Source organism: Mustela nigripes, chromosome 10, assembly GCF_022355385.1.
Source record: "Mustela nigripes isolate SB6536 chromosome 10, MUSNIG.SB6536, whole genome shotgun sequence".
Lineage (NCBI taxonomy): Eukaryota > Metazoa > Chordata > Mammalia > Carnivora > Mustelidae > Mustela > Mustela nigripes.
The window spans coordinates 1745801-1759357 of record NC_081566.1 but is presented as its reverse complement, the minus strand read 5'-3'; the positions used below and the strand labels follow the sequence as shown (position 1 = coordinate 1759357).

Here is a 13557-nt window from a genome sequence, read left to right as displayed (position 1 = left end):
CCTCATCATTTTACTTGTACTTGAATGAAATAAAACTCTCTCTTAGAATTGAGATGTCAAAATGAACTAAAATTAAACAGAAAACCTCAGTTATCCAGAGCACAGAGGAATGAATCATTTTGAATTATTATATTTTCCAGATAGTTTGGAATTTACTTCTTAAGTGTCTAAGATTTTTTTTTAAACACTTTGGATATATGTTACATTTCCCAGACTCTTTAAAACACAAGATGAGAAGTAAAACTCCAATCTCTTTCTAAGCCATTATTTCTAATCTACCATGAGATTATACAGACACCCACGGATATTAGAATTATATACAAAGTAGGCAGACTTGAAACAGACTTGAAAATTATTGTCTATGGTATTGTCTATCGGTAAAGACCCTGAGCTTTCATTTGTGGGTGTTGTTTCTTAATACCTATTTTGGTTGGCCAGAAGTCGTGTTGCCTTTTGAATTCTTGGCTATGCTTTAGTCTCCCATCCAAGTACTAACCAGGCCCAACCCTGCTTAGCTTCTGAGATCAGACGAGATCGGGCGCGTTCAGGGTGGTATGGCCATAGACTTGGCTATGCTTTAGTTCGTTGATGGTTGGAAATCTGAGTTCTGGCCAGGGAAGACAGTACTCTGAGTGAAAGTCTCATGCTGGCTGTGGATCCATAAATTGGCAGCGCCTGATACAAAAGCAAGGTTGTAGCTCAGTGTCGCACTCGCACCACTCCCCAGGCATGACTGGGAGACACCTCACTAGTACTTAGGGCAAGGACGAGTAACCCATTTGATGGGTTGGACAAATCACGATTTACAAAAAATGCTCACAAGAACATTTCCTTTAGGCATGTGTTTAATAGGAATATATTCTGAAACCAGGAAATAAAATATATGCAGCTATACCTGATCACTTAAAAACTTTCTATCACTAAGAGCCTAAATTTGAGGCTAAAATTTCAGAAACTAACTTGAACACACGGAACTGTTTCTAATATGCACCGTTGAGCAACTTTTGTTCTTCAGTAAGATTTCTGTAGCTGTTTTGGTCAATTAACTTTAAAAGTTTGCTTCAGAGTGAATCTTAATAGTATTTGTTTATTGCTTTATGTAGTCACTTAAATGTGTGAGTTGCATTATGAGTATTTCATCACAAAATTAGTTTTATAATATTCAGCTGTCTGCTAGTGAGCCAACTCTGAATAGAAATGATAGATAGACAGATAGATGAGATGCATTTTCCATCAGATATTTTTTTTACATTTGGTGTTGCCAAATTCTCCATATGAAAACTTAGTCTTTTGGATTTGTCCAAAACATTCCAATGCTTATGTGGGCAGTGGTGTTTCACTTTTCATCTGAATATTTTGGCATTTCTTTGAGTATATGATAAATACCCAAAACAAACTGTAGTGGCTGATATAATAATTCTCGTAAGTGTCAGAAATGTGAACGCCCCTTCAAGAGAGACTTGCCCTCCCCATGCCGTTCAATCCATTTCCTTAGAAAACATCGGCATTCTACTTTGCCTGTTAACTAAATTACAGCTTCTTTTTTTTTTTTTTAAGATTTTATTTATTTATTTGACAGAGAGAAATCACAAGTAGATGGAGAGGCAGGCAGAGAGAGAGGTGGGGAAGCAGGCTCCCTGCTGAGCAGAGAGCCCAGTGCGGGACTCAATCCCAGGACCCTGAGATCATGACCTGAGCCGAAGGCAGCAGCTTAACCCACTGAGCCACCCAGGCGCCCCTAAATTATAGCTTCTGAAAGAAGGCTCCTAGTCTTTGAATGTACACTGAAGCACGCCCTATGTTAATTAAATGGAGAGGAAAAGGGTTGTTTAAAAAAAAGAAAAAATGAGTAACAAGGGAGGATCTCAAGAACGAGCAGCCTAGTGGGTAACCGAAGTGGGTCTTTACGTAATTTTACTTTCCCAAAGCTTATAGGTAGCATTTCACATTTAAAAAAAAAAATACTGAGAACCTTTTGGCTAATAATTGGTTTATCATGATCAGTAAACAAATTGCAACACTGACTATGGGCAGAGCAGGCAATGAACAAACTTGAGTAAATATAAAATGAACGGTTACCCTTGGTGTGAAGAATTCATTCTCGCACAAAGCTGAACAGGGACTTCTTGTGCTCTAGCACAGTAGTCTTTCCTGTCTGTTTCTCCTCTCTTCAGTTAAGAGCTTAAACTTTTATTTCGATTACAAAGTCAAAGTCAGATTCACCAAAAATGCGTTTCATAAATGCTTCCTTTAAGTAACTGCTTGTATTTCATGCTTCATATTACCTAGGTTGTGAAATCAAAGCTACCACATGCCTCTTTTGTTCTAGACTAAATATAGGATAAAATACTTTGAAGTTAAAAGAATAAAAACACTGATTAAATTATCCCAAGATTACCTCATAAGTAATAATCCTCACTTAGCGTAATTAGAGAATCTTTCCCCATGTACACATTTGTTCACTATTTCTTTCAAGACGCTCATTATCCACCTTTTAAGTTGTATCGTGAACATAATCAAAACCATTCATTCAACTATTTTATTTTTTAATATTTTATGTATTTATTTGACAGAGAGAGATCACAAGCAGGCAGAGAGGCAGGCAGAGAGAGAGGGGGAAGCAGGCTCACTGCTGAGCAGAGAGCCCGATGCAGGGCTCGATCCCAGGACCCTGAGATCATGACCTGAGCCGAAGGCAGAGGCTCAACCCACTGAGCCACCCAGGTGCCCTGATTCAATTATTTTAAGTTTATCTTGTATGTAACTTCATATTCTTATTCACGTCAAATGAATATGAAATTCTCAATAATTTACTTTGATCAACTAGACAGACACTTAAAAACCATTGTTTGTTCAAATAAAACTGAATATGAAACCCTGATCATTTAAAAATAAATTTGATAGCATTCAACAATCAGTCACATTGCTATATCTAGTATGTGTTAAATCTTTTAGGGTGATTCTTAGATATTGATATTGTTTGGTTCATATTATGATGCACAATGTGTTCTAATTGTGGCTTCTCCACTGAAGTAGCCCTAAAAGAAATCTAGAGGGGAAACCCGTCACAACCAAGACACCAGCATGTACCCTACTGTTAGCTGAGCTGTGAGTCCCTCAGGTCTTACAGACTTCTTTGTATTTGTGTCCGGGAACCTCCCTCAGCCCGGAACATGATCATGGCGATGATGATGATGATTTCTGGACTGAGGAACTGAGGAGTGGATTAGAGAGTAGAGCCTACACATTGTTTCCCCTTTGATCTGAAACCTATTAATTTTGCTGGTGATTATGAGCAATCTTATTACCAGTTTTTGCCACTTTTAGAGTAGATAAGTCACCACCTCTAATCTTTCTCACGTGTGTTGACAGAACTCAAGGGCACTTAGATACACCTTATCAGATGTACAGCACAAAGGAGAGAGGTTGTATCAGTTGCAAATTGGCTGAGAAAGAAAATAGTCAGCATACTCAAATGTATTGCGACGGGCCGTCATAGCATTGGTCAGGAGCCAGACATTTTACATGTGTTTTTAGTCCTCATTACCCATCAAAAATGATTGTATTGTTGCTAGAGAAAACATTATATTGTTACAAACCAGAAAAGGGAGGCTAAAAGAGAGGTTAAAGAAAGCCAAATTCACAGAGGCAGCAAGTGTTTTAACCAAGAAATTTCAATTCTGGACTCTCTCACAATCCAGTGAGAGAAAGTATCATTAATTATATAATTTCATAAATATTTAATTAAAAATGTGTATATGAGGGGTGCCTGGGTGGCTCAGTGGGCTAAGCCGCTGCCTTCGGCTCGGGTCATGATCTCAGGGTCCTGGGATCGAGTCCCATATCGGGCTCTCTGCTCAGCAGGGAGCCTGCTTCCCTCTCTCTCTGCCTGCCTCTCCATCTACTTGTGATTTCTCTCTGTCAAATAAATAAATAAAATCTTTAAAAAAATGTGTATATGATATTTACATCTAACTATATTCATAAATACATGTAATATTCACCAAGGAATGGGTGAACTGCATTTAGGCTGATGTCTGAAGGATGCGCACACATTTGTCCAGAGAAAGAGAGGAAGGACTTCAGAAGTTACCTCTTGGCCTACAAAGAATATCACTTTTTGTCCTTCTGAGAGCTTCTGAAGGCAATGGAAAGAAAGCCACTTTCTACTCTAGGAATTTCCTGTGAGGCTTTAACAGCTGGAACAGTAGACACATCATGTCCAGAAACACCATTTTCTAACTTCATGAGGCCAAGAATCAGGAACATTGAATCAGGGCCATTGTGCTTGGTTGGAGTTAGCTCTAGTCAACAACTCGCCATGCCAGGTCCAGTCAGTAGACAAGAGGGCAACTCTCCTTATCAGACCTGTTTGTCCTTTGCTTCTAGAATTATTTTGTAACTTCCCAGAGATAATCCTTCCTATTTGTTAGCAGAGACTATTCCTTATACACTCTTTTTTTCTTTTCCATTTAGACTGAAATAATATTATTACTCTCGGGAAATTGTCCAAACTTTTAAAATTTCTCAACTCCTGGGGGCACCTGGATGGCCCAGTCGTTATGCGTCTGCCTTTGGCTCAGGTCATGGTCCCAGGGTCCTGGGATCGAGCCCCGCATCAGGCTCCCTGCTCAGCGGGAAGCCTGCTTCTTCCTCTCCCACACCCTGCTTGTGTTCCCTCTCTCACTGTGTCTCTCTGTGTCAAATAAATAAATAAAATATTTTTAAAAAAATTTCTCTACACCTTAATCGTCAGACCCTTTTTTACTTCTTTAAAGATTTTATTAATTTATTTGACAGAGCACAAGCAGGCAGAGTGGCAGGCAGAAGGAGAGCAGGAAGCAGACACCCCAGTGAGAAGGGAGCCTGATGAGGGGCTCCATCCTTGGACCCTGGAATCACGACCTGAGTCGAAGGTAGCCACTTAAGCCACTGAACCACCCAGGTGCCCCCAGATCCTTTTTTTAATATTCAGATCCTTTTCATCATCTGAGTGAAATTTCAGCCCATAGTCAATTTGGCCATCAATGTCAAGCTATCTTTGAGGGCAAAAATAAGATACAGTGTGATCCCATGTTAAGCTTTTCACTAGCACAAGTGTCACAACACGGATGCCTACAGCTTTCAGGAGGGAAGTCAATGAAAAAAATGTGCCCTTTAAGGACTGGGGACCACAGAGTCATTGTCTTATCTAAAGGAGGTAGCCAGGATTCAGGGCAGCAAATTCTATGCAGAAATTTGGTCACAAGAACAGCATTTTAGTGTTGTTCTTGAAGAACAACAGAAGAAAAGACAGCAACTCAGATTCTTATATATTATCTCCATAATGTTAATGTTGGCGTGTAATTTGTTGTAATACCGTGCATTCCTAATCACCTATGAGCTAAGACATGATAACCTTGATTCTAGCCCACAGGATCTTAAATCTTAGAAATTCAGCATACATTCGGTGAGCACCTTCTCCATGCCAGGCACTGTGAAAGGTACCAGAGACATTAGCCAGATACAAACCAGCACCTGCCTTTGAGTGGCTCACTTTCTGGTGACAGAAATGTGCATGATGTAAATTGTTATTATTTCGTAGTAGAAAATGAACTAAATCATCCAGTGCCATACATACTTAATTATAAATTATCACAGCTTCTGTAGAAGAAAAAATGGGTAGTACAATTAGAGACCAGGAAAGGGGTAGGCTTGTATTTAAGGTGACATCTAAAGGATGAGCACATATTTACCCAGAAGAAAGACAAAGAGGGAGAACACTCCAAGCCGAGGCAGTGCTATCTGCCAGGACCTGAGGTTGGACGGAACTTGGCTGGTTTGGGGAACTAAAAGGTGGCCCCAGAGAGTGTTACATAGTATCAAGGGGAAAAGTCATACACAATAAGTATGGAGAGAGAAGTGGGGTAGATTACATATGGACTTGTGGTCCATGTTAAAAATTTTGTAAAAGAAGAAGCTGTGGTTAGGATTTTAAACAGGAGTATGGCAAAGTAAGATCGAAAGTCTAAAGGCATCATTCTGTATACAAGTCGGGAAATTGATTGGGAGGGTAGTCTTGCACCAGAATCCCAGTGACCAGTTAATAGGCTAATTCTGGAGTCCAGTTTTATCCTAGGGTTATGGCATTAGAGACACAGGGAAGAGTGTAAACTTGGGATATATATTTTGGAGGTAGTAGGTGGCCTTGAAAGTTTTGCCAAATGAATTAATACAGCTGGATTTGTGTTGAGAAAATAGTAACCAGACTCGGTCTCCTGTCAAGATTTTATGGTCCAGCCATATCTAGTCTTCTTTTCCATATGCCATCAGTGTAATCACCATCAATAAATCGTAGCTTCTAAGAGCATTAAAGTCCATCTTTGTTTCCTATCTGTAAGGCTGATATTATGACTATCATGTCATTTCAAGTTTGGTTGTATTCATTCCCATTCATATAAAGATGCTCTGTCCTGTGAAGATATGTCAGTGAATCTAGATATATCTACTCAACTCTTCTGTCTTATGGCTTCTGTGCTCAGAACCCCATGCAGTACATGGTGCATGTTGCTGCTGTGCCCAAATGCCTCATTGATGATGGAAGCTTGTGCCTTATTCCACACTCCCATCTGGAGAGCCCAAACATGCTGGTGCTATGCAAGCTCACATGAGTGTGAGTAGACCAGACTCGTCCTGATAATGTGCAGTTAGCTACGACAGTAGCTAATAATCTACAAAATGAAATCATCTGTATAGGAATTCAGCAGTTCAGCTTTGGCTTCTGAAAATGAGGGATTGTATCCATCCTTTTGCTTAACAATGAGACAGACAGACAGACAAAACATATGAAATAGCAGTTTTCAGACACTGAACAACAGACGATGCAAGGGAATGCTCCAAGGGAGGAGGATAACAAATGAGGTGGGTCTGTGTGTACCCAGGCTCACTGCATGGAGAGAGTTTCCAGGACAGCACGATGAAGGTGAACTCAGGCAGAATTCAATAGTCCTTTAGTTAAAGAAACAGAGTTTAGACTTTTGGTAGGCTGAAGTGGCTGGATTTGCAGGATGGAATCCTCAAGAGGATGGTACAGACAAAGAGAAGGAGTTCTTAAGAATCTACATGGAGGGCTGTCAGGTCTTCAACTCAGTGTTGATCTGCACATGCATGTGAGGAGAGTATTAAAAGTATGGAAAATACCACCAGAAAGAAACAGGCAGAACAGTCCCTGGACCACACACAGAGAAATAGTTTATGTTCCCATCATTAAACAAGAAAAGACCTAACAAGCGGGCACTCAGTAGAGGTAAGTCAACAGAAGGCACAGAAATTGGATAAAATTAGTCCAGACTGCAGACTACTCAGAAGGTGATGAAACTTTAAAAACAAGACTTGAAAGTATCCAATCAATTTCACACCTCTTCACTGTGTGCCAGTGTAACATATTAGTTACAAGAATGCAACAAAATTCAGCAACCAATATGTAAAACTCACAACGCTAATAAAGATTAACAAGCATTAGAAGGAGCAGGAAATGTACTACTTAAATCAATAGAAACAGACCCAGAGATAAATGATAGAACTGGCCGGCAGAGACATTCAAACAGCTATTACGAAGATTCTCCTTATGTTCAGAGCATGATGGGGAGAGAGATGGAAGACATGAGGACACACAAATGGAAACTCTGCAGATGAATATAATGGCTGCAATGGAGAGTATACCAGATGAGATTAACAGGGGATATTATACATAACAATGGAAACTACCCAGGTGAATCATGAAGATAAGAGAGACTGAACAAAATGAACAAGACATTGGTATTCTATGGGACAATATCCAGCGATGTCACATATGTATAACTGGAATCCTAGAATGAGGAGAAACAGAAGAAATATTTGAAGACATCAAAGCTGAAATTTTCCAAATGTGATGACAGCTATAAACCTACAAAGGTTTGACAAAACCAAGAAGAAGGAACATGAAGAAAACCCTTACCAAAGCACATCATGATCAAGTTACTAAAGATCTGTGATGAAGAGAAAATGTTAAAAGTTGTCAGAACAAAAAAAAAAAAGAAAGAAAGAAAAGGGGCGCCTGGGTGGCTCGGTGGGTTAGGCTGCTGCCTTCGGCTCAGGTCATGGTCTCGGGGTCCTGGGATCGAGTCCCGTGTCGGGCTCTCTGCTCGGCAGGGAGCCTGCTTCCCTCTCTCTCTCTCTCTCTCTCTCTCTCTCTCTGCCAGCCTCTCTGCCTACCTGTGATCTCTCTCTGTCAAATAAATAAATAAAATTTTAAAAAAAGAAAGAAAGAAAAGAAAAGATCCAAAAATGAAAATAAGAGTGACAGCAGACAGTGGAAACAATGCAAGCCAGGAGATAATTAGGGATATCTTTAAAGTACTGGTGTGCAGTGGGGGAAGGGCATTTTGTCCCCTTAATATTCTGTACCACAAATATCCATTTAAAATGAAGAAAAAAGAAAGACTGTCTCAAGCATAGAAATAAGAAGTAATTTCCCACTTGAAGTCCAGAAAAACACATGAAAGGAAGTCTTAAAAAAAAAGAAAAAAAATGATATTAAAAGACTATTTGTATCCACAAGAAGGAATAAAAGGCTTCAGAAATGGGTAAACATAGAGAAAGTTTTTCCTCATTTTTAATCTGTTGAAAAGACAATCATCTAAACTTCAAAGCAAAAATAACAAAATTTATTAGGGGGGTAGTATATATGCAGAAGTAAACTGTATGCATGATGAACAGTAGCACAAAGACCAGGAGAAACGGAAATATACTATTGCGAGTGTCTTACAAGTGAAATGGCATCATATTATTTGAAGGTAGACTCTGATAAGTTAAAGTCATATATTGTAAACCGAAGGCACTAATAAAACAAAGAAAAGCTAATAGTAGTGGAGATAAAAAGAGATACTCGATTAATCTAAAAGAAAGCAAGAAAGAAGAGAAAAAGGAATCAAGACCAGATGGATCAATAGAAAACAAGAGGAAGGCGGTCGACTTAAACTCAGCCGTATCAGTGATTATATCATAAGCAAACGGAAAGAACACTGCAACTAGGAGATTGTAAGCCCAGATAAAAAGAATCACCTTCCTCTATGCTGAATTTGAGAAATCCACTTTAAAGACAAGGACGGGGAAAGGCAGAAGACGGAAGAAGATACACCACACGAACATGAGTGACACAAGAGGGCATGTGATCTATTGTTCGCTTCCATGACCTCAGAGGACAGAGGAAAGGAGTGACAACAGCAGATCGGAAGCTGCTGGCCCAGAGAGCAGGGGAAGGTTCTAGCTGCAAATGGCACAAGGCAACTTCCCAGAGCAAGAAAACTGTCCTGTACCTTCATTGTGAGGGTAGCCATTCCACTCCACACATCCGTCAAAATGCAGCTAGCAGTATACTTAAAACTGGTGGGTTTTATTGTACGTGACTTCAGTAAAGATGACGAAAGGAAGAGGGGGAGGCAGAAAAAGAGAGGAAAGGGGGAAGAATAGAGAAGAAAAGGAACAGGAAGAGAGAATAGGAGTGAGAAATTAATCATTTGTTTTAAAAAAGCACAATCGCTTCAGTAAGAACGGTTTCCACAAAGCCTTCACCCCATCGTGTTAAACATCTGAGCCCTTTTTTCCAATCCTTTTTGTCTGCTCATGTCTCCACTCTGATGGTCTCCCCTTTGACGTCTAATTTATCAAGCTGTTGTACCAAACAGAAGGTAAATGCATCCCCAAGAGAAGTTCCTGCACCGGCTGATGACCGTGAAGCTCGCCTGAGTAAACGAGGCATGGCTCACACATTTGCTGTCCACGACACTGACCTCCCCCTTCCTGACCTCACTTGCTCCATCTCTAGCCGCATCCTCTTCTTGCTGTTGAAGATCCACCCAAGTCTCTTCTCTCCATCTTCCGCATCTCCGTTCCCTCTCTTCAGTAAGGAAGACCAGCTTCGACATCCTGCTCCTCTCCCACCAGTCAGGACACCAGAGTATATGTGGGACTGTTAACAGCGGGTCTTCAGACACGCAGGGGACAGGAGGAGAACATCTAAACATCGGATGGTAGACACATTTCATAATCACAGCGGTGACCAGACGGCGTAAGGGAGCTGGGCTCCAAGGCTCTGGGGATCGTCAGGGTGATCACAGGATGGGGGGTGGTAAAGTGAGGAACTAGGGCTGGGGTTGTCAGAGGTGGGAGAGAAGATATGAAATACAGAAGGAAAACAACATAGAAAAAGCTCTGAGTGTACTCACATCCAATGCTAACAGGCAATTAAATGAAAGAGATCTTGTCAAGCACTATAGAGAAAATAGAAATAAAACCCATTCTCTTAGATTGAGGTGATTTTCTGGTAACAGTGATTCAACTCTCTGATGATACCTAGATACTAATCATTTAGATACCCTAGAAAATGAACTTTCTAAACCTTACCGAATATACTAGTCGCTTTCTGATTCACTTCAAATCACCATAGACCAAAGCCCTTATAATTGCATAAAGAAGTGGGCGTATGTGAATTTTTCCAAATAATGAAGGTTCACTATTAAAAGGCATAGATACCTCTGTAGAGACGTTATGTTCCCCCAGATTTGAGGATGATAAAACGTTGTCCTCAGTGACTGTCCAGGTGTTTCCATGGCTCTTTTTCTCCAGGTGCTTCTTACTCTGACCACACGTTCCCTGTGGAGAAGATGGATGACGCCATAGCTCCGGGCCAGGAATACACGTACGAGTGGAAGATCAGTGAGGGCAGCGGACCCACACACGATGACCCTCCGTGCCTTACACACATCTATTACTCCTATGAGAATCTGATACAGGACTTCAACTCTGGGCTGATTGGACCTCTGCTCATTTGTAAGAAAGGTAAGGAAAAAAAGAGAGAGAGAGAGAGGGCAACAACTAAGATTGAAATGGTAAGGTATACTATAGTGAAATGAGAATTGGGAGAATCTTGGAACCTTTCTATAAATCAAAGGGAGAAGCACAGAAACCAGATCCTTGCTCACATTGGTATTTGAGGGTCGGAATATTCCTGTTTCTTCTAATCCTTCCTTTTTCTCAGTCCTGGGAGACTCTCCCAAGTAAATCCCTGTCTGAGAGTATGTTCTGATACCAGGTCCATAAGATCTCTAGCATTTACCTCAAGGCCAAGTCTTCTTGAAAGTATACATCCTATATATTGCTGAGAGTACTTGGAAAGAAATTTAACATACGACCCAGCAATCGCACTACTGGTATTTACCCTAAAGATACAAACATAGGTATCCAAAGGGGCACGTGCATCCGAATGTTTATAGCAGCAATGTCCACAATAGCCAAACTATGGAAAGAGCCTGGATGTCCATCAACAGATGAATGGATAAAGAAGATGTGGTATATATACACAATGGAATACTATGCAGCCATCAAAAGAAACGAAATCTTGCCATTTGTGACAATGTGGATGGAACTAGAGGGTATTATGCTGAGCAAAATAAGTGAATCAGAGAAAGAGAATTATATGATCTCACCGATATGAGGAATTTGAGAAACAAGACAGAGGATCATAGAGGAAGGGAGGGAAAAGTGAGACAAGACAAAACCAGCGAGGAAGACAAACCACAAAGTCTCTTGATCTCAGGGAACAAACCGAGGGTTGCTGGGGGGTGGCGGGATAGGGATGGGGTGGCTGGGGATGGACACTGGGGAGAGTCTGTGCTAGGTGAGTGCTGTGACGTGTAAGCCTGACGATTCACAGACCTGTACCCCTGAAGCAAATAGTACACTGTATGTTAATTAAAAACATAAACAACCACAATAAACTACACTGTGGGAAATGATGTGATAGACTCGCCCCCTGTCCATACATACACACATACACACATTCCTGATTCATTTACTCACTGCACAAATACACATTGGCATTGCCTGGTATATAAAAATACTGTGGTGGCGCTGAAAAAAATTCAAATTTATAAGAAGCTCTTACTTCATTTTACTTTCATTTACTGCCAGCTGCCTTTCTCAGCTGAGAGAATGGACTAACCTTGACCTCCACAAATTCTTTAACGCCTCATCACACGTACAAGCAAGGTGGCTGTGTGGGACTCGGAGGGTGCCTTGCCTGCTGAGCTGAAGTCTCTGTTCATTGGCCTCTTGACACTCAAGAAAATGAGTACTTTCACTAAAGTCCTGACCATCACCACATTGTTTTCTTCGTGCCTGGTCAAGTTTACCTCTAAATCCCATTCCTCAAGGCTGTGAGATGTCAGAGAAAATCCTTACCATGGCACTAGGATTTTAGCAAGCCCCCGATCACTATTACTTGATAGAGATGCTACTTTTTAAAGATTTATTTGTTGGGGCACCTGGGTGACTCAGTCAGTTAAACATCTTCCTCCAGCTCAGGGTGTAATCCCAGGGTCTTGAGTTTGAGCTTCTCATCAGGCTCCCTGCTCAGTGGGAAGCCTGCTTTTCCCTCTCCCACTCCTCCCCCTGCCTGTGCTCTCTCTGCCTGTCAAATAAATAAATAAAAACTAATAAATAAATAAATAAATAGATAGATAAATATTTATGTCTTTCAGAGAGAGAGAGTGTGTGTGTGCGTGTGAGTTGGGGGAGAGGCAGACAGAGCGGGGAGAATCTCAGGCAGACTCTGTGTCGAGTGTGGAGCCCAATGCGGGGCTTGATCTCTGGACCCTGAGATCCTGACCTGAGCCGACATCAGGAGTCAGCTGCTTAATCAACTGAGTTACCCAGGGGCCCCAAGATACTATTTTTAAAAATAAGAACTTCTTAAAGTTACCATCATGATTGACTTCTTGCCTTAAGTTTTTTGCTGTCTTTGAGTACCTAGTGAGAGTCTTCTGTCTGGGATGCTATTAAAAAGTATGTTCTTCCTTTCATAGGCGCCCTCACTGACAACGGGGTTCAGAAGATGTTTGACAAACAACATGTGCTGATGTTTGCTGTGTTTGATGAAAGCAAGAGCTGGAGCCCGTCATCATCTTTAATGTACACAGTCAATGGCTATGTGAACGGAACAATGCCAGGTAACATGTGGCCGGATGCCATCCAGCCACAGCGGAGTCATCAGTGCCTTTGGTCCGTTGTGTTCCTTGAAGTCCTACAGAAGTTGACCAAACTCATACACACTATTTTTCTTTTCTTTTTTAAGATTTTTATTTGTTTATTTAACAGACAGAGATCACAAGTAGGTAGAGAGGCAGGCAGAGAGAGAGAGGGAGAACAGGCTTCCTGCTGAGCAGAGAACCCGATGTGGGACTCGACCCCAGGATGCTGGGATCATGACCTGAGTCGAAGGCAGAGGCTTTAACCCACTGAGCCACCCAGGTGCCCCCGTACACACTATTTTTCAACTCCTGGTCAGAAAGATAATGTAATCCACTTAAGTGGGTCTCAAGATCCCATCATCTGTTCTTTATTTTGTGTTGGGTGTAGGCTTTTTTTTTTTTTTTAAAGATTTTATTTATTTTTTTGGCAGACAGAGATCACAAGTAGGCAGAGAGGCAGGCAGAGAGAGAGAGGAGGAAGCAGGCTCCCCACCAAGCAGAGAGCCCGATG

The 13557-nt window shown here is 41.1% G+C and overlaps 1 protein-coding gene across 1 annotated transcript in view; it reads left to right on the top strand.

Annotated features, from left to right (window-relative positions):
* F5 (coagulation factor V) overlaps positions 1-13557 on the top strand; it is a 68949-nt gene that overhangs the window by 13265 nt on the left and 42127 nt on the right. The window contains exons 4-5 of the mRNA XM_059412408.1: positions 10645-10857; positions 12882-13025. Of these exons, the coding sequence (XP_059268391.1) occupies positions 10645-10857; positions 12882-13025 (357 nt within the window). The remainder of the gene's footprint in view (positions 1-10644; positions 10858-12881; positions 13026-13557) is intronic.